At 37.1% G+C, this 21,687-nt stretch overlaps 1 protein-coding gene across 3 annotated transcripts in view; it reads left to right on the top strand.

The window, feature by feature from the left end:
* Ppp2r3a (protein phosphatase 2 regulatory subunit B''alpha) overlaps positions 1–21,687 on the top strand; it is a 149,720-nt gene that overhangs the window by 41,338 nt on the left and 86,695 nt on the right. For 2 of the 3 annotated variants that reach the window (XM_057768953.1, XM_057768952.1), the window contains exon 2: positions 5,200–7,621. In XM_057768953.1, the coding sequence (XP_057624936.1) occupies positions 5,630–7,621 (1,992 nt within the window). In that variant the 5' untranslated portion in view covers positions 5,200–5,629. Of the gene's footprint in view, positions 1–5,199; positions 7,622–20,028; positions 20,424–21,687 lie in introns of those variants that run through there. The other variant, XM_057768954.1, reaches the window with a different exon arrangement.

The raw sequence follows: 21,687 nt of genomic DNA, 5'->3' as shown, positions 1-21,687 counted from the left end.
CGTAACCTTTTCTGTCTGCATTAGCAAAAAAAATACTACTGTGTAACTTTAATCATGATGTGTTGGTGGCTGGATCCTCCCCCTTGGTTCCCTAAGAGGCTAATCTCATGTTAGAGCTACATGTACTGCCAACTCTGGAAGCCATGTTTACTGCCCCAACTCTGGGAAGTTTCTGCGTCAATCTGCCACTAAGTAGCATGTCACCTGCTGCTCATAAATACCATATGAGTGTTTGATAGTAAGGCCTCTCAAAAGAACTGCCTGTTTTTGCTTCTAGCACTGAGACAGGACACAACTCTTAAAGGAGCTGCACCTTTGCTCACTACCAGCAAATAAAGCCCACCCGAAAATATTTAGCTACCAAGAAGCCATACTTGACTCTATTCTTGTGTGTCTAGAATCCCATTTTAAGCTTTTGTCAGGTTTTACATGGAAATTCTGGCCCCATGTTGGAATGCCTTACGTAGCTGGACATTTCTCTCCCTCCTACCTGTTCCCAAATAACAACATAGAGGCTTAATATTACTTATAAACTCTTGGCCTATAGCTCAGTCTTATTACTAGCTGACTCTTAACACTTATATTAACCCATATATCTTATCTATGCTTCACCGTGTGGCTCATGGCTTATTACCTCATTTTTTTTATACATTCTACTTCCTCAGCAGCTGGCTGGCCTCTCCTCTAGACTCTGTCCTTTTCCTCTCTGTATTTTGAATTTGGCTTTCCTGCCTGACTTTATTCTGCCTTGCTATAGGCCAAGGCAGCTTCTTTATTAGTCAAAAAGAAGAATACATATTCACAGTGTGCAGAATGTTATCACACAGCAATTGTTACTGGAGAGACCTGGGCAGAGGAATTCACAGGCACTCCATGTACTATATTTTTCAACTCCTATATGTCCAAAATATTTTACAATTAAAAAAAATTAATTTAAATACAATTCAGTTCTTTTGTTATCTTTTGGGGACCAGTCTCAACAAAAATACCTCTTGCCAGGGTAGAGGCATGGGGATTTAGGAAATATTAGTAAAGAATATGAAGACACGAATGAAAATAATAAAACAGAGAAACATATAGAATAGTATTGGGATGGAGTTTCAGTGAGGAATTCACCCATGTTTAATTTCCAATTTTTTAAAATACCCCTGGCCTCAAGAGGTAGGAGTAAGACAAAAAAAAACTGCATTAACATGATACAAGGAAATGAACAGACCTGTTGAAGGTCACTGGCTACATCCATAGTTAAACATTATATTGCTAGAACAAAGCAAGTTAGGCTCTCACCTTAGGCCAAAACATTCTGTAAGCAAACCACTCCCTGAGTGGAATCCAGTGTTATCTCTTTAAGGGAACTGGAACTTAGTTGGATCTGTAGACTTTTGTTTGAGGTAGAAACATATATACTTCTCTATTCCTGAAATACAAGGTCTGGCTATTAGCCACACCTGTTGACAATAACCTTGAGAGAGCAGAACTCTCTGTTCTAAATCTTGGTGGGAACTTTGTTTGAGGTAGAAATACAATAATCTTGAAGGACTAGAGGTAAGTTCCAACTCTCTAGGTCAATGTGGAAATAGGCTCACATTTTTGAGCCTCTACAGTTTACCCTAACCACATTTGTATCTCCATGTGGCAAACTACAGGCATATCAGATAGTGTTAACTATTTCTATCAACTTAAGTTTTATTGGATAGCATATGTTTTTTATTTATTTCAAATTCTAGTATAACATAAATTCCTCCATGCTGCTTTATTAACCAGTTGTTTGGTTACAATTCAGGCCTAAGGAAAATATTTTGTCTTTTTTCCTGAAATTTCTCAAAAAAAAAAAATACCTGGGTGTTTTTGTTGTTGTTAGTTTAAAAACTAATCTGACATGTGTTTTAATAAATATTAGGCATTTAAACTTTCTAGTACTCATTTTTATTAATACAGATTCATTAATTTTATTAGAAAATAGTCCTGATGTATCCCATATAGTTATGCTATGGCTTCTCAGCATTATTAATTTACTTCCCTTTGTATCCTTATTCAACATTTTTTAAAAGTAATAGATTTATAGCTGGGTTATTTACTTTGAGTAGGACAGTTGTATAAGTTTGAGGCTAACTTGGGCTACATAGTACCAGGCCCGTCAGGGCTATATAGCAAGACCCTGTCTCAGTGCCCCTCAAAAAAATTTTAGGTTTCTAAAAAGGTATATCCATTCTTAATGCTTGATATTATTTCTTTTTTAATTTTGTTTTTATTTATGTGCATTGTGTGTCTGTGTAAGTATACGCCATGTGTGTACAGGTGCCCTCAAAGGCCAATAGATGGCATCATATTCCCTGGAACTGGAGACAGCTCACAGCTGTCTGATGTAGTTGCAGGGAACTGAATTCAGGTTCTCTGGAAGGACAGCAAGTGCTCTTAACAATTGAGTCATCTATCTTGGCCCAACTTGATACTATTTCTATGCTCGTTGTTTGGGTTGTTTGGGTTGTGTGTCTTTTGAAAACGTTATCCCTTCCATTGCTGTGTTTAACTTTTGTTCCATGATACTTTTATGGTTTGGGCTACTTGTAGTTTGTAGTTTTCCTTAGTTACGGGACACCTGTTACCTCTGTTAGTGTGAAGCTTCTTTCCATACCAACTCCATCCCATCTGAATACATCTAGTTTTATATACACCACTGGGAATGGTGAAGACAAACAAGCTGAGGATGAAGCAATGGTTGTTCAAACTCCATTCACGTAGCAACTAAATTAAAACATAGGGGTCAGGGTATGGTGGCAAACTCCTATAATCCCAGCACTTGAGAATGGAGGTCAGAGAACTGTTGCAAGTTGGAAAGTAGCCAGACGTAGTGAGACTCATTCAGATCCATCGGAAGAAAACCTTGAAGAGAAAGGTGATAGACTTTTAAAATTAACGTTTATATCTTCCAGGTGGAAATCCAAGAGTTATGATGAAAGCAGTGTTTCTTCCAAATCATAAATTTGCTATATTTGTATTCAAATCATAGGAAAATTTATCTTGAAGTTGACAGTTCAGCAGTTTATCTAGAATAAAATTAAAAGAATATTTAGAAGATAAAGAATAAGAAATTAGGGATATGAGTTGTATCTCCACTTTAATATTAATTATAATGTTATAATACTAGTACAAAAACAGTGACCTTATATGCAAAGAACCAGCAGTTAATACTGTAACCACTATGAAATTTCAAAGCAGGAAAAATTTCTTTGAGGACATGGTAATAAATGTCTGTAAGCCCAGCACCCAGGAGGCAAAGACTGGGGAGTTTGAGGCCAACATATACTACATAGTAAGACCCTGTCTCAGAACAATTATTCTTTTACATCATTTCTGTAGTCACTAAGTTTCTAATACCTAAGTAAGTAAAGGGTAATAATAGATAGCTTGCCCAAAATAAATGAAATAAATGAATAAGTACAATAATTGTATAGGATTAAAGAAATAAAATATGAACACATTTTTGTTTTTAAATGGGTAAAGATTTTTATTATTGAAATTCTGATAGTACTAGACATAATGGAACATGCCTTTAATGTCAACACTAAGAAGGCAGAGCAGGTATATTTCTGTGAGTTCAGTACCAGCCTGGTCTACATATCATGTTCCATGTTAGCCATGGCTACATAGTGACACCCTGTCTTAAAACAATCAACAATGATCCAGTGAAATTTATATTCTCCTTCACTGCTATATTTATCTTTCCTATCATTGCCTTAATGCACTGTTCTTGATTCATCCATATTACACATTTTGTGGTTCAGCAAATTGTGTTGGCTATACCTTTGAAATAGATACATCTAAACATCTGTTGCACTGTTACTATCTTGGTCCTAGATTCCCAGCATTCCTGCCTGGCCACTTGTGATCCTGTTTATTTTTGTTTCTTTCCTTGTCTTCTGTGTGCCTGAAAACAACATCTAAAATCATCAGTTTAAAATGTAACTCTCATTGCGTCATTTCTCCATTCACTATTTATCAGTTGTGCCCTGTGCTCTCAGAGTTAAACAATTCCATTAGAGAGAGCTATAGATCATGCATGATTAGGCTCCACCTGTCCTTTCAGACCTTACCTCATACTATTCTTACTTTCTCTTCTTCAGCCACATTAATCTCCTTATTCTTGTAGTAAATCAAATATGATCCCACCTCAGGACCTTTGCACTTAAGATTTAACTGCCACATGATTTACCTGGTAATACCTTTTTGGCCTGCTCCCTCTCCTTTTATAGGTCTTTGTTCAGATGTCAATAAGGTTGCCTCTGGTTTCTTTTTTTAAACACCTTTATATTTCTTCTGAATCCTTATCCTGCTTGATTTTCCCCATAATACATATCTAATGAATTATATGTTTATTTACATGTTACTCTTTTTCCAACTAGATTTTTCACCTCAGTAAGGGCAAGGCCATTATGTCATTCACTACTGTAACCCCCAGCACTTAGATTAGAAACAGCCAAGGACATAATAGGCGTTTTATATTTTGTGATTAAATGGCATTGGCAGAACATTTTTGGAAAGCTACTTCTATAGATTTTTTCCAAGCTGTTTTTTAAGTAAGAATAATTAAGGAAATCTTATGCACATGGTAAAAAAAGAGAAAAGGAAATGAACATGAAGCCGGGTCTGAGAATACCGAACCAAGAGCAATAATAAAGATTGCTTTTCTGTATGTTAGAACAGAGAAGATTATAGGAGAATAATTACCAACTGTAGAGGAACTTATAAAATTAGGAGTAGGTCCCAAGTGTTGACAGTCTTTGAGAAGAAACTAGGTTGATACAAGCAGAGAGTTGGTGCAGGAGAGCAGTAGAAAATATGGGGATAGGTGGCTTAGAAACATTTCAAGGGGCTTGAACATGTCAAGGGGCTTGAAAGTGGATCAAAAGACTAGTCTTGATCTATGAAGAGAACAATAGTTTTCATTCTTGAGCCATGAGGTTGAGACAACTGTCTATATATGAGCTTGTTACTGCCATATAAAAAAGCAAGAAGAGTAATATAGGAATTATCAGCTAGGCATATGCAAGAAGGCAGACTTGAGGTACTACTTCTAGTACTGAGTATAAAATGTGAGAAAGCAAAGTCCTATATTAATATCAGTAGCAAGTTCTGTGATGGAGTGTAGAGATCACTGATTTATTGCATGTGTTTAATTATTTTCTTCTTTTATTCTAGGTTTCTCTGTCATTCACAGAAAAATGGATCACTTAAGACTTTGGGATACTCAGTTATCACAATACTCCTGTACCACCAACTAAGATTTATGTGACAGTTTATGGCAATAAATTTTCATAATATAGAACCACTGAAGAATTAAAAGAAGATACTCCTTCATAAAATAATACTATAGTATCAAGTTACTAAATAAAACTAAAATGTATAATATTTAAATTATTAGACTTGCTAATATAAGCATACATGTGCAGCAGCTACTGTATACTGATAGTTACCAAACCTCAAATTTAAAGATTTCCCTTCATGGAAAAGTTGGTATATTTTGCAAGACGCCACTGAACATTATCATTAAATTTTTTTCAGCAAAGTATTATTTCAAGAATAATTTCTTAAAACAGAGTGTATCCTACCACTAAGTGAATTTGATATTATGGCAGCAACTTACAGACTTGTAGTTAGCACTGTGAACCATTACAGCAGTGTGCTGATAGACCGGCGTTTTGAGCAAGCCATACATTATTGCACTGGAACCTGCCACACCTTCACACATGGCGTAGACTGCATTGTGGTGCATCATAGTGTTTGTGCAGACCTCTTGCATATCCCTGTGTCTCAGTTCAAAGATGTGGATCTGAACTCTGTGTTTTTGCCCCATGACAATGGGCTTTCCTCAGCTGAAGACTATCACCATCAGGCCCTCACAGGCATACCCAGGGCCAAGAGAGCATCTACGTTTCAGAATACCTGTAACTTAAAGGACATCGCTGGAGAAGCAATCAGCTTTGCCAGTGGGAAAATAAAAGAATTTTCCCTTGAAAGACTCAGAAACTCAAACCATGCAGCTTATAAAAAAGGAAGGAAAGTTAAATCTGACTCATTTAATAGGAGGTCAGTTGATTTTGACTTACTCTGTGGCCATTATAATAATGATGGTACCTCTCCATCCTTTGGCTTACTCCGGAGTTCCTCAGTTGAGGAAAAATCTTTATCTCAAAGAAATTCGTTTGATACAAACCTGACTTCCATGCTTCTTCAGAACTTTTCTGAAGAAGACTTAGTTACTCAGATTTTGGAAAAACATAAAATAGATCATTTTTCTTCTGGGACAGACATAAAAATGTGCTTGGACATCTTACTGAAATGCTCTGAAGATTTGAAAAAATGTACAGACATCATAAAACAATGCATAAAGAAAAAGTCGGGAAATAATATCAATGAAGGAAGTGGCAATGATGCAATTTCTAACTCTGAAACTGTCTATATGAATGTAATGACAAGGCTAGCATGCTACCTAAGAAAGTTACCATTCGAATTTATGCAGTCTGGGAATAATGAAGCTGTAGATTTAACGGAACTTGTCAGCAGTATACCTAACTTACAATTGACTCCATTCTCCCCAATATATGGGACTGAACAGCCCCCTAAATATGAGGATGTTGTCCACCTCTCAGCCGTTGACTCCAGACAGTTTCATACTGTTGAATTGCAAGATAACAAGCATAGTTTTAAACAAACAGACATTGAAAAAGCCACTCCAGACAACACAAATTCCTTGTGTAGCTTGGAGGTAAACACTTCTGGAACTCTAAAACCTGTGCAAGTTCAATCACCATCATTAACCATGAATCCTTTAGAGAATGTCTCTTCTAGTAACTTAATGGAAACTCTTTATATTGAAGAAGAATCAGATGGAAAGAAGTCATTATTAGATAAAGAACAGAAAACAGAGAATAGACAAGGTCAGAATCCGCTAAAGGTAAATGAACATAAAGAATTTTTAGACCATGATACTCATCTTAAGAAACGTCCTACTTCAGTGCAAAATGAAATTGGTAAGGTATTTGAAAAGCCAACGATGGTTCATCCACCTAAGGAAGAATCTAAATTAGAAGTTCCTACCATAGAACTAAAAGACAAGAGACACTTTATGAACCCTAATAGTCAAGAAGAGATAGACAAACTGTTAATGGATTTGGAATCATTTTCACAGAAGATGGAAACCTCTCTTGGAGAACCACTTGCCAAGGGTGAAAGCGTCAGTTCATTAAATAGTCATAGTCATTTGACTGGTCAGATCCATGAAGATCTTGAGTCTAAACCTATAGACTCTTCACCTGCAGAAAAAGTCTCACCTTCCTGTCTAACAAGGATTATTGAAAACAATGGACACAAAATTGAGGAAGAAGACCGAGCCCTCTTACTTCGAATTCTGGAAAGCATCGAAGACTTTGCTCAAGAACTAGTTGATTGCAAGTCTGGCAGAGGGAGCCTATCACAAGAAAAGGAAATGATGCAGATTCTACAGGAAACCTTGACAACTTCCTCCCAGGCCAGTCCATCAGTCTGTAGGAGCTCTGTTGGTGAGAAAACCAAAGATAATGCTTCCGTTGTTTTGATTCAGCAGACGCCAGAGGTGATCAAGGTAAGATCCAAAAGTCATGAGTCCTTAGAATTCTCCAAATGCACATTTTGTTTGTAAAATGTATAAACAGAAACTAATTTTGTTAGCCATTTCAAGTTTTGTGCTAGGATGGTCTCAGTTCAGTCAAAAAGAAGCAAAGGATTTGAATTAGGCAGATTGTTTTCATCTGTCCTGTCCATGCACTTCACCTTCCTTCTAGGTTCTGTGACTAAAAGAAAGTCACTTAGCCTTAGTAACTATCCATATATATAAAGAATTAATACGCTCATGTAAAACATGAGCAGTGAAATATGACACTTATACAGAGTAGATAATTTAATATTAATCCTCATCTTTCCCAGGTAACCAAGAAACCAGTTCTTCACATATGTGCATTTTTCTGTAAGGAGCAAAATAGGGTACAAAAGGCAAGAGACCATGATTTTGTTTTTCTTTGGTTTGTTTTGTTTTGTTTTTCTAGACAGGGTTTCTCTGTGTAGCCCTGACTGTCCTGGAACTCTCTCTAAACCAGGCTGGCCTCAAATTTACAGAGATTCGCCTGCCTCTGCCTCCCAAGTGCTAGGATAAAGATGTGTGCCTTCACTGTCCCGCTAGAGTCTGATTCTTAAAGAGCTGAATATCTAGCTGATGAGACAAAACTAATGTTTCTGAACAGTATTTAAACATGCAAACAAAATACTGTCCATGCAGCAGGCCTTTGAAAAAAGCATGTGTGTGAGAGACTTGTTTTGCTGTGCAAGTAAGAAAAATTAAGAATCTAGAATCAAAGAGGTGTTGTCCAAAGGTTTTTCACTCTTCCCCTACTTACTATACTGATTGTGAATACTAGGAGGAAAACAGTAACCTAACCATTTATGTAGATGCATTTGTCAGTGAAGCAGGATTACTCTTTCTCAGAATGTCCAGGGGTTAGTAAGGGACACTTTGTCACCCATTTAAGGATTCTGTTTGATGAAGCCTCCATGTTCTTGATGTCCTGTCCTATTGCACAACCTAGAATATGCAGAATATGTAGCCTCTGAGTTCATTAAGAAGAAAAAAAGAATGGTGTTCTTATATGGTGTCCCAAATATGACAGACTTCAATTTGACTCATAAACTACTGCTACTGACCAAAAGTTCATGACAGTAAAAAGCACATCAATTGTTTGCTAAACTGATATCTACCATACAGTTTATAAATATCAGTGTGTATTCGTTCACAGATATAAAGCTAAATCAATAAAAATAAGTTATAAAATGCATGAGTTATTTTGAAATGCACAGAATCATACTAAAAATAGGAAGTGCAGGGATACAACAAATACAATGTTCAGAAAAATAGCTTTGGAGAAGGGGGAAATGTCCAGCCAGGGAAAATGGGCAGAAGGCCTCAGTAGTTTCCATAATGTCATCTTTCTGCTCTGGGTGATAAACATCTAGTAAGTAGTTTCTCAAGTTATTTATGCCATTTGTATATTCCTAAACATAAGGCAATTTTTAAAAGTTAAATTTTAGAGGTAGCACTTATATGGCTAAATCAAAAAATAAAGGCATAGTGGCTCATCCCTTTAATCCCAGTACTTGGGAGGCAGAGTCTGGTGAAATCTGTGAGTTCAGGACCAGCCTGATCTACATAATGAGTTCCAGAGATACATAGTGAGACCCTGTCCTGAAATGAATAAATAAGTAAATAAATAAATAGTTTAAGATTGGCCTCATTAAAATTTTTATTTGAGGGCAAGATGGGTCAGGGAGTCAAGGTACTTTCCATTCAAGGCTTAGTTCAATCCTTGAGACCCAGGGGAAGAAGAGAACTAACTCTTCAAGTTGTCCTCTGACACCTGCACACACGTGCCCACATGGACACATCATGCACACATGTACACAATAATAATATATATTTTTAAAGTATTAATTTTTCTTTTGTTTCTGAGACAAGGTCTCATTATTTAGCCTTGGCTGATGTGGAACTCACTATGTAAACCGTGCTGGCCTTGAACTCATAGATTCTACAAGCCTAAGCCTCCTGAGTGTTGGGATTACAGACCACACCCAGCAAGATTTTAATTTTAAATGTAAATGTATGTACACGTGAGTACAGTGCCTGCAGAAGCCAGAAGAGACTGTTGGCTCCCTTGGAGTAGAGTTACAGGCAGTTGTAAGCTGCCCAGTGTCAATGCTGGGCACCAAACGAGTCCTTTGGGACAGTGTATGCATTCTTAATTACTGAGCCATCTATCCATCCCAATATATAATTTTTAAAACTTCATTTGTTCTGGGCATTGTAGTTCAATTCCATAGTCTCAGAACTAAGGAGGTAGAAGCAGGAGAACCTTGAGTTCAAGGCCAATGTGAAACATAGTAAGTTGAAGACTAACCTGAACTACCTAAAAGACCCTGTCTCAAGAAGGCAAGGGTTACGGATACAGCTCAGGAATAGAGAACACTTGCCTATCATGGAATTCCCAACAGCAGTGGGGCATGGGGGAGATTATTTGACAGAACAAAAATGGTGAATTGTGATCAGGTGAATAATTTCTACCTGGTACACATTTATGGCCATTATTCTGTGCACATTTTTAGTTGCCAGAAACATTAAATTTTAAAGTTTAATAGTACATACTCAGTTATTAGATGATGGTTTTTCTCAGGTGTTCACTGAGTATGGAAACTCTGGATCTCATTTATTGATTCACAAATGTTGGTAATGTTAATTTTAGAGAAAAAGTCCAACTCAAAGTCCCAAGGGACCTGGTCTGTCTCCTGTTTACAGAATACAGTCCAAGAAATAACAGTGGTGAAGGTAGACAAGAAGTTTTATAAAAGTCCTGTGGCCATAGCAGGAAAAAGAGGGCAGTGACCTAAGACCTGTCTTCAGCGAGTTGACAGAGCTTTTACATTTCTAGAAAAGGGAACAGAGGCAAAGGTTAAAGGCTTTGTATAGCTGAGCAAATAAAGCAGTCTTGGGAAATCCCTGGTCAGATTGATCATTATCTCTAGGTGGTAACCTTTGCTTTTTAGTCACAGAGAAAGTTGCTGTTGTTTGTGGGGGTAGTTCTAGTTCTTCTCATAGGATATTTATCTATCAGATCATTTCCTCCTGGCATACAGGGTGATTGCAGGGAAGAAAAGCAAGGTAGAATTAGTTCTTTTGTATTTAGAGCAAAGACTGGAGATGTCCAGATACTACATCCAGTCTTAGTTATTCTTATTGGGTGTATTGAGGATAGGAGAGTATTAGCAGATTCAGACAGACATTCTTTAAATGGCTTTCACATCTATGTGCAGAGATGAGCAAGGATTTGACCCAACGGACTGGGAAGGAACAAGCATAGGACCAAACTAGTCCCTCTGAATGTGGTTGACAGTTGCATGGCTGGGGCAGACTGAGGGGCCACTGGCAGTGGCACCAGGATTTATTTAACCCTACTGCATGTACTGGCTTTTTGGGGTCCTATTCTCTTTGGATGTATACCTTACTTGGGAGGGCCTTGGACAAGGCAATGTGCCTTACCCTCTCTGAGGATTGGATGGGGGTGGGGTGGGAGGGGTGTGGAAGGGATGGGAGGAGGGGAGGGAGTGAAACATGGATTAGTATTTTTTTTAAATATAATAAATTTTAAAAAATTGACCCAAATATTAGGGTAGCAAAAGAAATAGGTGCAAAATAACACCAAATTGGTTTTTTTTTTTTTATCTTTCTTTGTGCCATTCACTCCCAAATGAAGAGTCAGTGACTTTAGCAAGCACAGCCTCTAAGCCCCTATAATAATCTCTTTAGTTAAATTTGGTCATCACTGGAGGGAAAACTGGATAAATTAATTATAAAAATTAAAAAATACGTCTTCATATTCAAGACAGTACTGATATGCTTAACATGTTATAAAGGATAAAATATGTATGTAGTAATCTCAGAATGCTAATGATATACTAAGAGCTACAGTTATTGTAAGCTAAGCCTGCTAAGACATTTGGATATATTTTCTCAATAATCTACCTACGGAGTGGAAAATGCCCACCTTTTCTGATGACCTATTATAATTTCTCACAACCATTATAACAGTTAGGGAATGGGTCCCTGATAATACTCTCAATCTTGTCAGTAGCTCCCTGATGACATTCTCAATCTCACTCAGCAGCTAACAGTTCCACACCAGGCATTGAATGAGTTTCCTAGGGTTTTGTTTACAAATGTGAACTGAAATCAGAATGTGATTTAAAATATAATCTCCCAACATTCTTTTAAATAAGTTCCTATATCAAAAATAGAATAAAATTTGATGATATTTCTACTTGTTAAAAGTTGAAAAATATTAATGAAAGTTAATTTAAAGGCCGGGCGGTGGTGGCTCACGCCTTTAATCCCAGCACTCGGGAGGCAGAGGCAGAGGCAGGCGGATCTCTGTGAGTTCGAGACCAGCCTGGTCTACAAGAGCTAGTTCTAGGACAGGCTCCAAAACCACAGAGAAAACTTGTCTGGAGAAACCAAAAAAAAAAAAAGAAAAGAAAAGAAAAGAAAGAAAGAAAGTTAATTTAAAGAAACAAATAATATGAGATGTTTTATATAGGAAGATTGCTCTGTGCAAGAGGCCATATCCCCTTGCTTTAGTGATTTGTCCTTTCTTATTTAATCTTTTCTTCCCATGAATTGTTTTAAGACAAAAATTGACTTCTTTTTTCTATGAAATGTCAGATAGTAAATGATTTAGGCTTTGTCATAAAATTAGTGTTATCTTTTTCTTTGTGTGTGTGTGTGTGTGTGTATGTATGTTTAAACCTTTAAAAATGTTAAAATAGGGCCTAGGGAGATGGTTCAGTTGGTAAGAGTGTTTTCTGTGCAAGCATGAGGACCTCAGTTCAAATCTCTAGCAGCTGCCTAAAAAGTCTGGCATGACAGTATATGTCTATAATCACAGTGTTGTGGAGCAGAGACTAGCATTAACCTGCTAGCCTCGTCAAAATGGTGGACTTAAGGTCTCTGAGGGACCCTGTCTCATGAGAATAAAGAGGGAGAGTAATAGAGTAAGACACTTGTCATCCTCCTGTGGCCTCTACATATGCTCACATGGAAACATGCCCCTGCATCCATGTGTACACCCAAGCAAACAGCATATATATATATACATATATACATATATATACATATATATATACATACATACATACACATACATACATATCACACACAGAAAATGTTAGACAAGTCTTAGACGCTTAAAAAAGCAGGCACTAAACCAGAGTTAGCCCATGGACCACAGTTTGCCAGCTCTTGTTTTCAGCAAATAGAAAAGTGACTTAGGTTTGTCCATTATCAGTTTTTACAGTATGTGTTTCAGATTTTTACATTAGTGGTTTTGGTTTGTAATAGGTTTTTCTGCCCACTTTTCCCCAAGAATAAGTTTCTCAACCACCACAGTAAGCCAAATCAAGCCAAACTGGAAAAATATAACAAAAGGTTTATTTGAGCAAAACAACTTGCAGGCAAGTTCTCCAGTCTGAGAGCTCAAGGCTGGAGAAGCTGTGCCCACAAATGAAAGCAAGGAAACTTTATAGGTTATAGGCGAGGGATGATGATTGCCACAAGCTGGGTTTGTGCCCAGGTATGGTCAAAAACTGAGTGCTTTAGGCAGGGACTTAGGCATAGACAACTTCAGGAGAGGAAGTCATAGTAGGCACCAAGAATGGCTTTTTTGGCACCTTTTCTTTGGAGACTCTGCATGAGCAGTATTTGGAGAGAGGCAGGAATGGGGCAGTCTGGAGGTTCCAACTGAACAGTTTGGTTTGCTTTGGTTATTCATTTTTGTTATTATTTGTTCACTTTAAGACATGATCTGTCTTAAATGCCTGCTGTTGCCCACACAGGCCTTGAACTTGCAGTCCCCTTTCACTGCTTCCCAGATAGTGGCAGCTATAGGTCTGTTGTGAGGCTTGGCTGCTTTAGTGCTTTCATTAGCATCTTGATCTTTCAGAAATTGTCTTAGAGACAGTGAAACCTGGTGTGGGAGGTCCTTCTGTCTATGTGTTGCTTTTATTGGTTAATGAATAAAGAATTGGCTTGGCCTATAGCTTGGGAGGAGGAAGGTGGAGTTAGAGGGACGTCATGGATCCATGGCCAGAGATAAATGTGCTGAAACTTTGCTGGTAAGCCATAACCTCATGGTGACATACAGATTACTAGAAATGGGATAAACTAAGATGTAAGAGTTAGCCAATAAGAAGTTAGAGCTAATGGGCCAAGCAGTGATTTAATTAATACAGTTTCTATGTGATTATTTCAGGGCTAAGCAGCCAGGAACTAACTGGTGGCCCCTCCTGCAACCAAAACCCATAGGATACCCCTCCTCACTATTTTCTCCTTTTTCCAGAAGTTTCTACTATTCTGAGATTGTTTATCTACTGTGTAAGCTTTTTTCTGCTTTGTTTTGTTTTGTTGGTCTGTTTATTTATTTTCTTGCACAAGCTAGGCAGACTCTTCTGATAAGCTATGTTCTGCTCCCTTGTTTTGTTTCAAGACAGTCTTGCTTTGTATCTCTGTCTGGTTTGGAACTTGCCATGCTCATGGCTTAGTCTCGTAAGTATTAAGATTATAGATATGTGCTGCCACAACTGGCCTTTGATTTCTTTTAAGAACTATTTTTAAATTATGTTCTTTTTGTTGTTCTTTTTGTTGTTTTAGACAGCTGAAAAACTACCAGTTACTGGAAACATTTTAATTAATGGGCATGTAGGCAGTATTTTTAAATGACACTAATGATGATACATGAAAAGAGACTTGACAGTATTGCATATCATTAATATTTTAATATGGATTCAAAATACTTTCCCAAGAGTATGTGTTGACTAGATAAAAATAAAATCCAAGCTGTTGTGGTGAGAGGAAGCCAAAAAGAAAATACTAAGAGGGTATTCAGAAACTGAATATTGACCTAGACCAAGGTCAAAAATCTAAAGCCCTTGGGCCAAATCTACCCTGCTGCTGCCAGGACCGTACCCACACCTGCTCATTAAATGATCTATGGCTGCTTTTGTGTTCCACCTGCTAATTTGAGTAGTTGTGATAGAGATCCTAAAGCCTAAATTTTTTTTTTTACTACATGGGCATTTGCAGAAATAGTTTTCTGACTCCTATCTAGGTAGAATTTCATACTAACTCAACAAAGCAGAGTTTGATAAGGCTCAGTGTCCTTTTTGTTTTGTTGAATTCACTGGAAGTTCTGGAAACATTATTAAAGATCAATAACAAAAACTACCTATGGATTATGATATCCAGCCAGCGTAGCATTGGACAGTTGCAAAGCGAGTAACACTGGTGCGGTGATGTTCTACCGCATCCCAGCAACCTTAGAGGCTGAGACAGGAGAACCACTTTTAAAAAGGAAGTTTTGACCAGAATAATAACAGATAGCTGTTTTCCCTAGTCATCTTTATCATGACTTATCTCTGAAAACTAGCTTTTTTTTCTTTGTTTTGTTGTTGTTCCATCCATCAACTTTACCTTTTCTTGTGTTTTAGGGAAACTTTCTCACGTAGTCATTGACTAACACATGACACTTGAGGATATGCTTTTCTATAAAGCCTGTATATGACAGGAAGTTACTGTAAGATCAAGAATAACTGATACATGCAGATTCAAATAAGTCAAATACAACTAAGAACAGCCTGTAGAGTAGGGAAAGAGTGATCCAGCTAAGGTCCCCCAAAATTCCATAATTATGAATGAATGGATTACTGTGCTGAGGCCATATTTTAATATGAGGAATATTGGAATACTTTTATAAAAATGAACACTAGAAAACTATATCACTTAGGTAATTCTCTCTCTCTTTCTCTTTCTCTATGTGTGTGGGGGGAGGGAGGTAGGGGTGTACATGTGTGTGTGGAGGTCAGAGGCCAGCATCTGGTATTTTCTTTTTAATCTCTTTCCTCCTTATTTTTGAGATGAGATTTCACTGAACCAGAAACTCTCTGATTAACTAGACTAGCTGGCTAATGAGTTTTAGGATCCACCTGTCTCCATCCCTACCTCTCCCCACACCTAGTGCTAGTATAGCAGACACAGCACCTTGTCCAATGTCCAGCTTTTATGTGAGTGCCGGAGATCTGAGCTCAGGTCCTCATGCTTTCACTAAGGTACTTCACTGGTAGAACTATCTTCCCAATGTCAGTAAATCATATTTTAATACTATCTGATTCCTACCAGCACATGACATTATAGTCATTTTGGGCCCCTTTAGTTTAAATGGGGTAATAGCATATTAATCATAACTCAAAAGTTAAGAAATAAAGCCTACCCTCTTTTTATAAACATTTGTTTTAATTTAATTTTAGTAAAAGTGTCAAAACTGTAAGTCTGACAACTTAACATGCCTAGATTAGAAAAGTGAATTGGGCTAGGAAGGTTTCTCAGTGGTTGTCTAGTGTGCCCATTCCTAGCACCAAAAGGAAAAATGGAGAGGGAAAGTACAAGCTAAAATCTTAACATTTTTTAATAATGAGTTTTAAAATTTGAAACTATTGTCAACATGTTGCCAAGCACAGATTTCAGTAATGTGGTAAAGATGATTTCTAGCTATCACATTAGTGTTGTTCCGTCACCCACTGTATGCCCACCTAGATCAGTAGCAGACTCTTAGGGGGCACTCGTGTGCTTGTTTGGTTTCTGCTGCTATAGTAAACTTGTGTGTGAAACCAACTGGGAAGGAAAGATATTTTTACATCTCGCATGTTAGAATACATCATCCAGGGAATCCAGGGAAGGAGCTCAAGCAGGAACCTGGAGCGGGAACTGAAGCAGAGGCCACAGGGGAATGCTGCCTACTGACATACTTTCCAGGGCTTGCTCAACCCACTTTCAGTATACAACCCAGGAACACTGTCCAAGGATGGCACTACCCACAGAGGACCGTTAATCAAGAAAATGCCCTACAAGCTTGATGAAAGCAGTTCTCAGCTGAGGGTCCCTCATACCAAGTGACTCTAGTTTGTGTGAAGTTGGCAAAATCTAACCTGCACAGCTCAGTAGATATTTGAGGTATTTATTGACAGTGTTCAACTTTTTTTTAGAGACTTTCTCTTAAAAAGTGTGTGTGGTGTGTATATATATATATATATATTATATTCTTGTAGTATTTTAATTTTTTTCTTAGAATCCTTTTAGAAAGGATTATCCCAAATGGCCTTCCTGACTAGAAGGCCTTGGCTGGTGTTATCTTGGCCTCCATAACTACAGTCAGCTGTGGCTAGTGAGTGATTGTAATTTTCATGTGAACAGAATAAGGACTTGACATATTTTGGCATAACACATTGTTGATAAGCAACAAACACCATTTTGGTGTGTGTGGGGGGGGATTCTTTTGGTGTGTGTATGTGTGTGTTTTCTTTTTCCAGACCCGGGCCTTGTGCCTTCTAAGTAAATATTTTACCTCTAAACCACAACTGCAGCTCCTAGCATAGCACATTTATATACAATACTGCTTGGCATTATTACATAAATCAAAATAAGTGATTTAGTTTTTCAGTCAATCTTCAAATTTTTTTAAGCAACCCATTCTTAAAACATTGCCCAGAGCTGACTCGTTCCAGAAACAATTAAGGTTATGTATCACTGTCTTCCTTTTCAAAGGGAGAAGGTCAGAGAATCCTAAGATTTAGAAATTGTTTTTAAAACAATTCCGCGTTTCAGACTGTAAGAGGGAATGTGCTGGGCTTCACATACAATTTTATTCTATTTTTCCTTACAAGTCATACCTTCCTTTGATGCACATTTCCTTCCTCCAAACTTAGAACTGCTCTCCTGGGTTCCATAGACCCTTTGATGACATAGGAAGGGAGCGTTTTTTCTTAGTTTAGATAGTGGAAGCTATTTCAGAAGAAATGCTATATTTTTAGGATCTTGGCAATAAAGCCATCCTCTCTCTTATATGCGTCTTCCAGGGAACCCACAAAGTTCCCACTCAGGAGCTTGTCCTTCCGTGTATCTTCCTCTAGTGGTTCTCAACCTTCCTAATGCCACATCCCTTTAATACAGTTGCTCATGTTGTGGTGGCTCCAACCATAAAGTTATGTTCATTGATACCTCATAACTGTAATTTTACTACTGTTACGGATTGTAATGTAAATCTCTGTGTTTCTGATGGTCTTAGGGGACCCCTGTGAAAGGGTCATACAATCCCCAAAGGGGTCGTGACCCACAATTTAAAAACCACTGCATCTAGAACAAGCATTTTGGGACCAGAGAAATAATCTTTCTGAACTTGAGATCATCTGTCTTGCTACATGAATGTTCACTACCACATTATTTATAGTAGCCCAAAAGTAGAATGACCTAAATGTCGAAACAATTGGCTGTTGTTTAACCATAAAAAGCAACAAAGTTCTGTTACATGCTACTACCTGGAAGGCCTTAGAAAGATGTAAAGTGAAAGAAACCGTCACAGAATTATCTCCCTTACCCAAGAATGCTTATTCGGGGGGGATGGTTCACAGGAAAGGAACTCCAGCCTTGGCAGCCAGATCTCAAAATAACAGCTGAAAAATCCCAGTCATGCTCACAACAGACAGCACTAGTCTCTTGTATCCTGTAGTCAAGATCACTTACGATTGTTGTCCTGGAGACTCACAGTAAGCACATAGGACAGCTAGGACTGCCTGTATCTTCAGACAGGATCCTCATGATGAGAGAAGATCTGGAGTGAAGACTGCTTATACTTAATCGTTCCCAGTAAAGAAGAGGCCTCTCTAACAACAGTGTTCTTAGGTGCTGTCCAGGTGCACTCCTTGTAAGACAGATTCTCAAATCCTTACTAAGACCAAGCAGCCAAATTCCATGCAAACACAAATAAGTAAAAAGCAAATAACTTCATGCTAGTCTGTCTCTGTCAGTAACTTATTGACCAGGTTTTTTCTGTACTCTTAAGGGACTGTGACCTGTGCTCTCTGATTTTTTTGTTATAAAACAGTTTTATAAATGAAAACTTGGAGCTTATTTCATCATCAGAGAACATACAGAAATGTTTCCTTAAGAACAAAGAGTAACTTTTCCTTGGGAGTTTTAAGAACATTTGCCTTCATTTTCAGTGGGGGTATTAGATAGGGCCTCATCATGTAGCCCTGGCTAACCCAGAACTCACAGAAGCATGCATATGCCTCACCAAGTGCTGAGTTTAAAGGCACTTGGCACCACACTCCACCAGCAATTGGACTTTAAACATTGCTCTAACCTTCAGAAACTTCAGAAACATACAAGAAGTAAATGAAATGTGTAAATATTTCTTGTCATTTATACTAATTCACCATTGTCCTAGGAAATAAAGTAAGAGGCCTAAGAAGTGCCTTCACATTATCTCTGTATTTATGTCCAAGTCAGCATCTGGTACATATGTCATAAAAATATTTGAATGAATGAAAAACTTAAAATTGAACTTGCCCTGGAGAATTTACACACCACTGAATTATTATTAGTTCATAAAATTTTACAAATATTAACTCTTTCACCTGAATGTGATTAAGTATGATAATCAGTAGAGAAGCATAAACCACCTTTGCATATATAAATGTATACCTTAAATATTTTAATTTTTTATATTTATTTATCATATATATATGAACTCACATTTTTAGTTTTGTTCTTTATAGTGCTTTATATTTTCTGAAAGTAAAAAACTGGTGAGATTAATTAAAAATAAATAGTGAAATATAAACGAGCAAAATAAAATGTTTTGATAATTATAAATATTAAAATGAGGATAATATTTAATATATAGTGAAATGCTGAGGTGTTTCTATTTCTTTAAAGCTACTCTGAGGAAAAAGTCTCCTAAGGGTGTACTGTTACTGCTCTCTGATCATCTTCTGTGGCCTGTTTGGTTAAATTTCATTCATTCATATATATCTGATATTTCTTTGTTAGTACGTTAAGTTGTTCCACTTTCTTAAAAACACTTTTGATGATAAATGTTCAAACTATATCCATAATCACTTCAAAAATTATGTTTAATATCTAAAATAGTCTGCTTTTAAAAACAAACAAATATTTCTGTAATTTATCATTTGAGAATGACCATTTCTGTCATATTTTGCTTGGAAAGATTTAGGGGTATGAAATATTTGCTTCCTCTTTAGATAATAAATAAAAAAACTATTGTTGAAATAATACTTTTAAATTTGAAGTTCAATTTGTTTTGTTTTTTAAAACAGTATCAAGCAGCGAAAGACAAAAATGCTCCACATAATCTTTTTCACCCTGGTTTGAGGGTAAAGTTTGTATATCAGCGCCCCTGTTCTGAGTTTCAGAAGTTGGCATTATCTGAGAAGTTGCTATTTTTATGTCCAGTTGTAATGTTTCTAATTGTGGTGCTGGGAGGAGTGGGCACTTTCTCTCCCAGAAGGCTCTGCATTCTAAACATGTTCAGGTCAGTTTCACATAACGCTACCAACAAGAAGCAGTAGGCCCTTTGCAGGCTGTGTTTCTAACCGGAATATTATGAGAAGGCACTGGGAGTCACAGGCTGTATTTGGGAACCAGCTGCATGTCAGGACAAGCATGGATTGTGGTCCCAGGAGGCTGAGAGAACACAATGATTAAATTTAATTTATTTGGAAGATAAGAAGAAAAAGTATCTACTGACAAGATTGACATTGTCTTCGGAAGTGAGCTGACTGCTTGGAAAGTAAACATTCACTTTTCAAAGATGATGATCAAGGAAACATCTTTGCGAAGGGACCCGGATTTAAGGGGAGAATTAGCTTTCCTAGCAAGGGGCTGTGACTTTGTTCTCCCATCACGGTTTAAGAAGCGACTGAAGTCATTTCAGCAGTCACAGGTTTGAAATTTGGGTGTTTCTTTTAAATATTTTAATTACTAATAAAATCACCCAGTAAACTAACACACAAATAATTTTATTACTTACTTGTAGTTGGTATTAGGTCAAGGAATTAATCTGTGTTCTCTGTTCAGCTATTTGCAGAAAGCTATTTGTAGAGGATTCCAGCAGGTTTAAAAATAGAGCTTCTGGGGCTGGAGTACAGTACTCACATTTTCACCCGGTAGGGAGGGAAACCTGTTTGCAGACAATAAATACAACTTAACAATTATTTACGAAGCATACTAGAAAATTGTAATTCCTGTAGAAACACAATTTGTAAGTTTAAGTAAGTAGATTGTATTACAATATAGTTATAATGAATGTTTATCTAAAAGAATATGGATCCTGATAATATTTATAAAAGCAGAGTATCTTTTACTTTATTTATTAGTGTGTGTGAATGATGTATGTAAACACACAGACCACAGCACATATGTAGAGATCAGAGAACAACTTTTTAAAGTCAGTTCTTGCTCCCACCTTTATGTAGGCCCTGGAGATTCAACTCTGGTTACCAGGCTTGTGAGGCAAGTGCCTTTATCCACTGAACCATCTTGCCAGCTCCCAGAGGTATTTTTAGATAAAGACAACAGTATATGTCTACAGTAACTGTGGACATGTAGATAATGAAGCATAACAATTTCTTCTAAATTTTAAACAAATGCCTTCCCTTAGCAAGCTGAGACTGATTGTTGGCTGAAGCGACTACAGAGTCTGTGCTTCATTGCTTATAATCTTAGGGCCAGTGTCTGTGTCATCACACAAGTTGCCTAAAATGGAATACAATACAAGTCAAGGACTGTACAAGTGCTAACAATCCAAATTCCAGCAAGGAACCATAATTTCGTAGTGATTCTGACCCAGAAAAACTTCAGATTTAGGGGTGAGGCTTGTGATTTGTTTTTCATGTGTCAAAATGTCAAATGTGTCAAAAATTGGAACTGTTATAGTGACAATATCAGCGACTGTTCAGAATCACTAAGTAAAAAATAAATAAAACAAAATTTTATGTCTCTTAAAAAAAAAAAAAGAATCACTAAGTAATGTAATGGTGCTGAAAACCTGAAATAGAGAATTGAGACACTTTTCCAATGTACTCTTTTTTATTACCAGTCCTATATTGGATCAAAACAGCTTTATTTAAAGTGAGGCTATATCAAACTTGCCAGCAAGTCAGGAAACAATTGCAAGTTTTTTACGTATGTTTGCAAAGTCAGTTTTA

Source organism: Chionomys nivalis, chromosome 4, assembly GCF_950005125.1.
Source record: "Chionomys nivalis chromosome 4, mChiNiv1.1, whole genome shotgun sequence".
Classification (NCBI taxonomy): domain Eukaryota; kingdom Metazoa; phylum Chordata; class Mammalia; order Rodentia; family Cricetidae; genus Chionomys; species Chionomys nivalis.
This window is presented reverse-complemented; position numbering and strand designations above follow the sequence as displayed.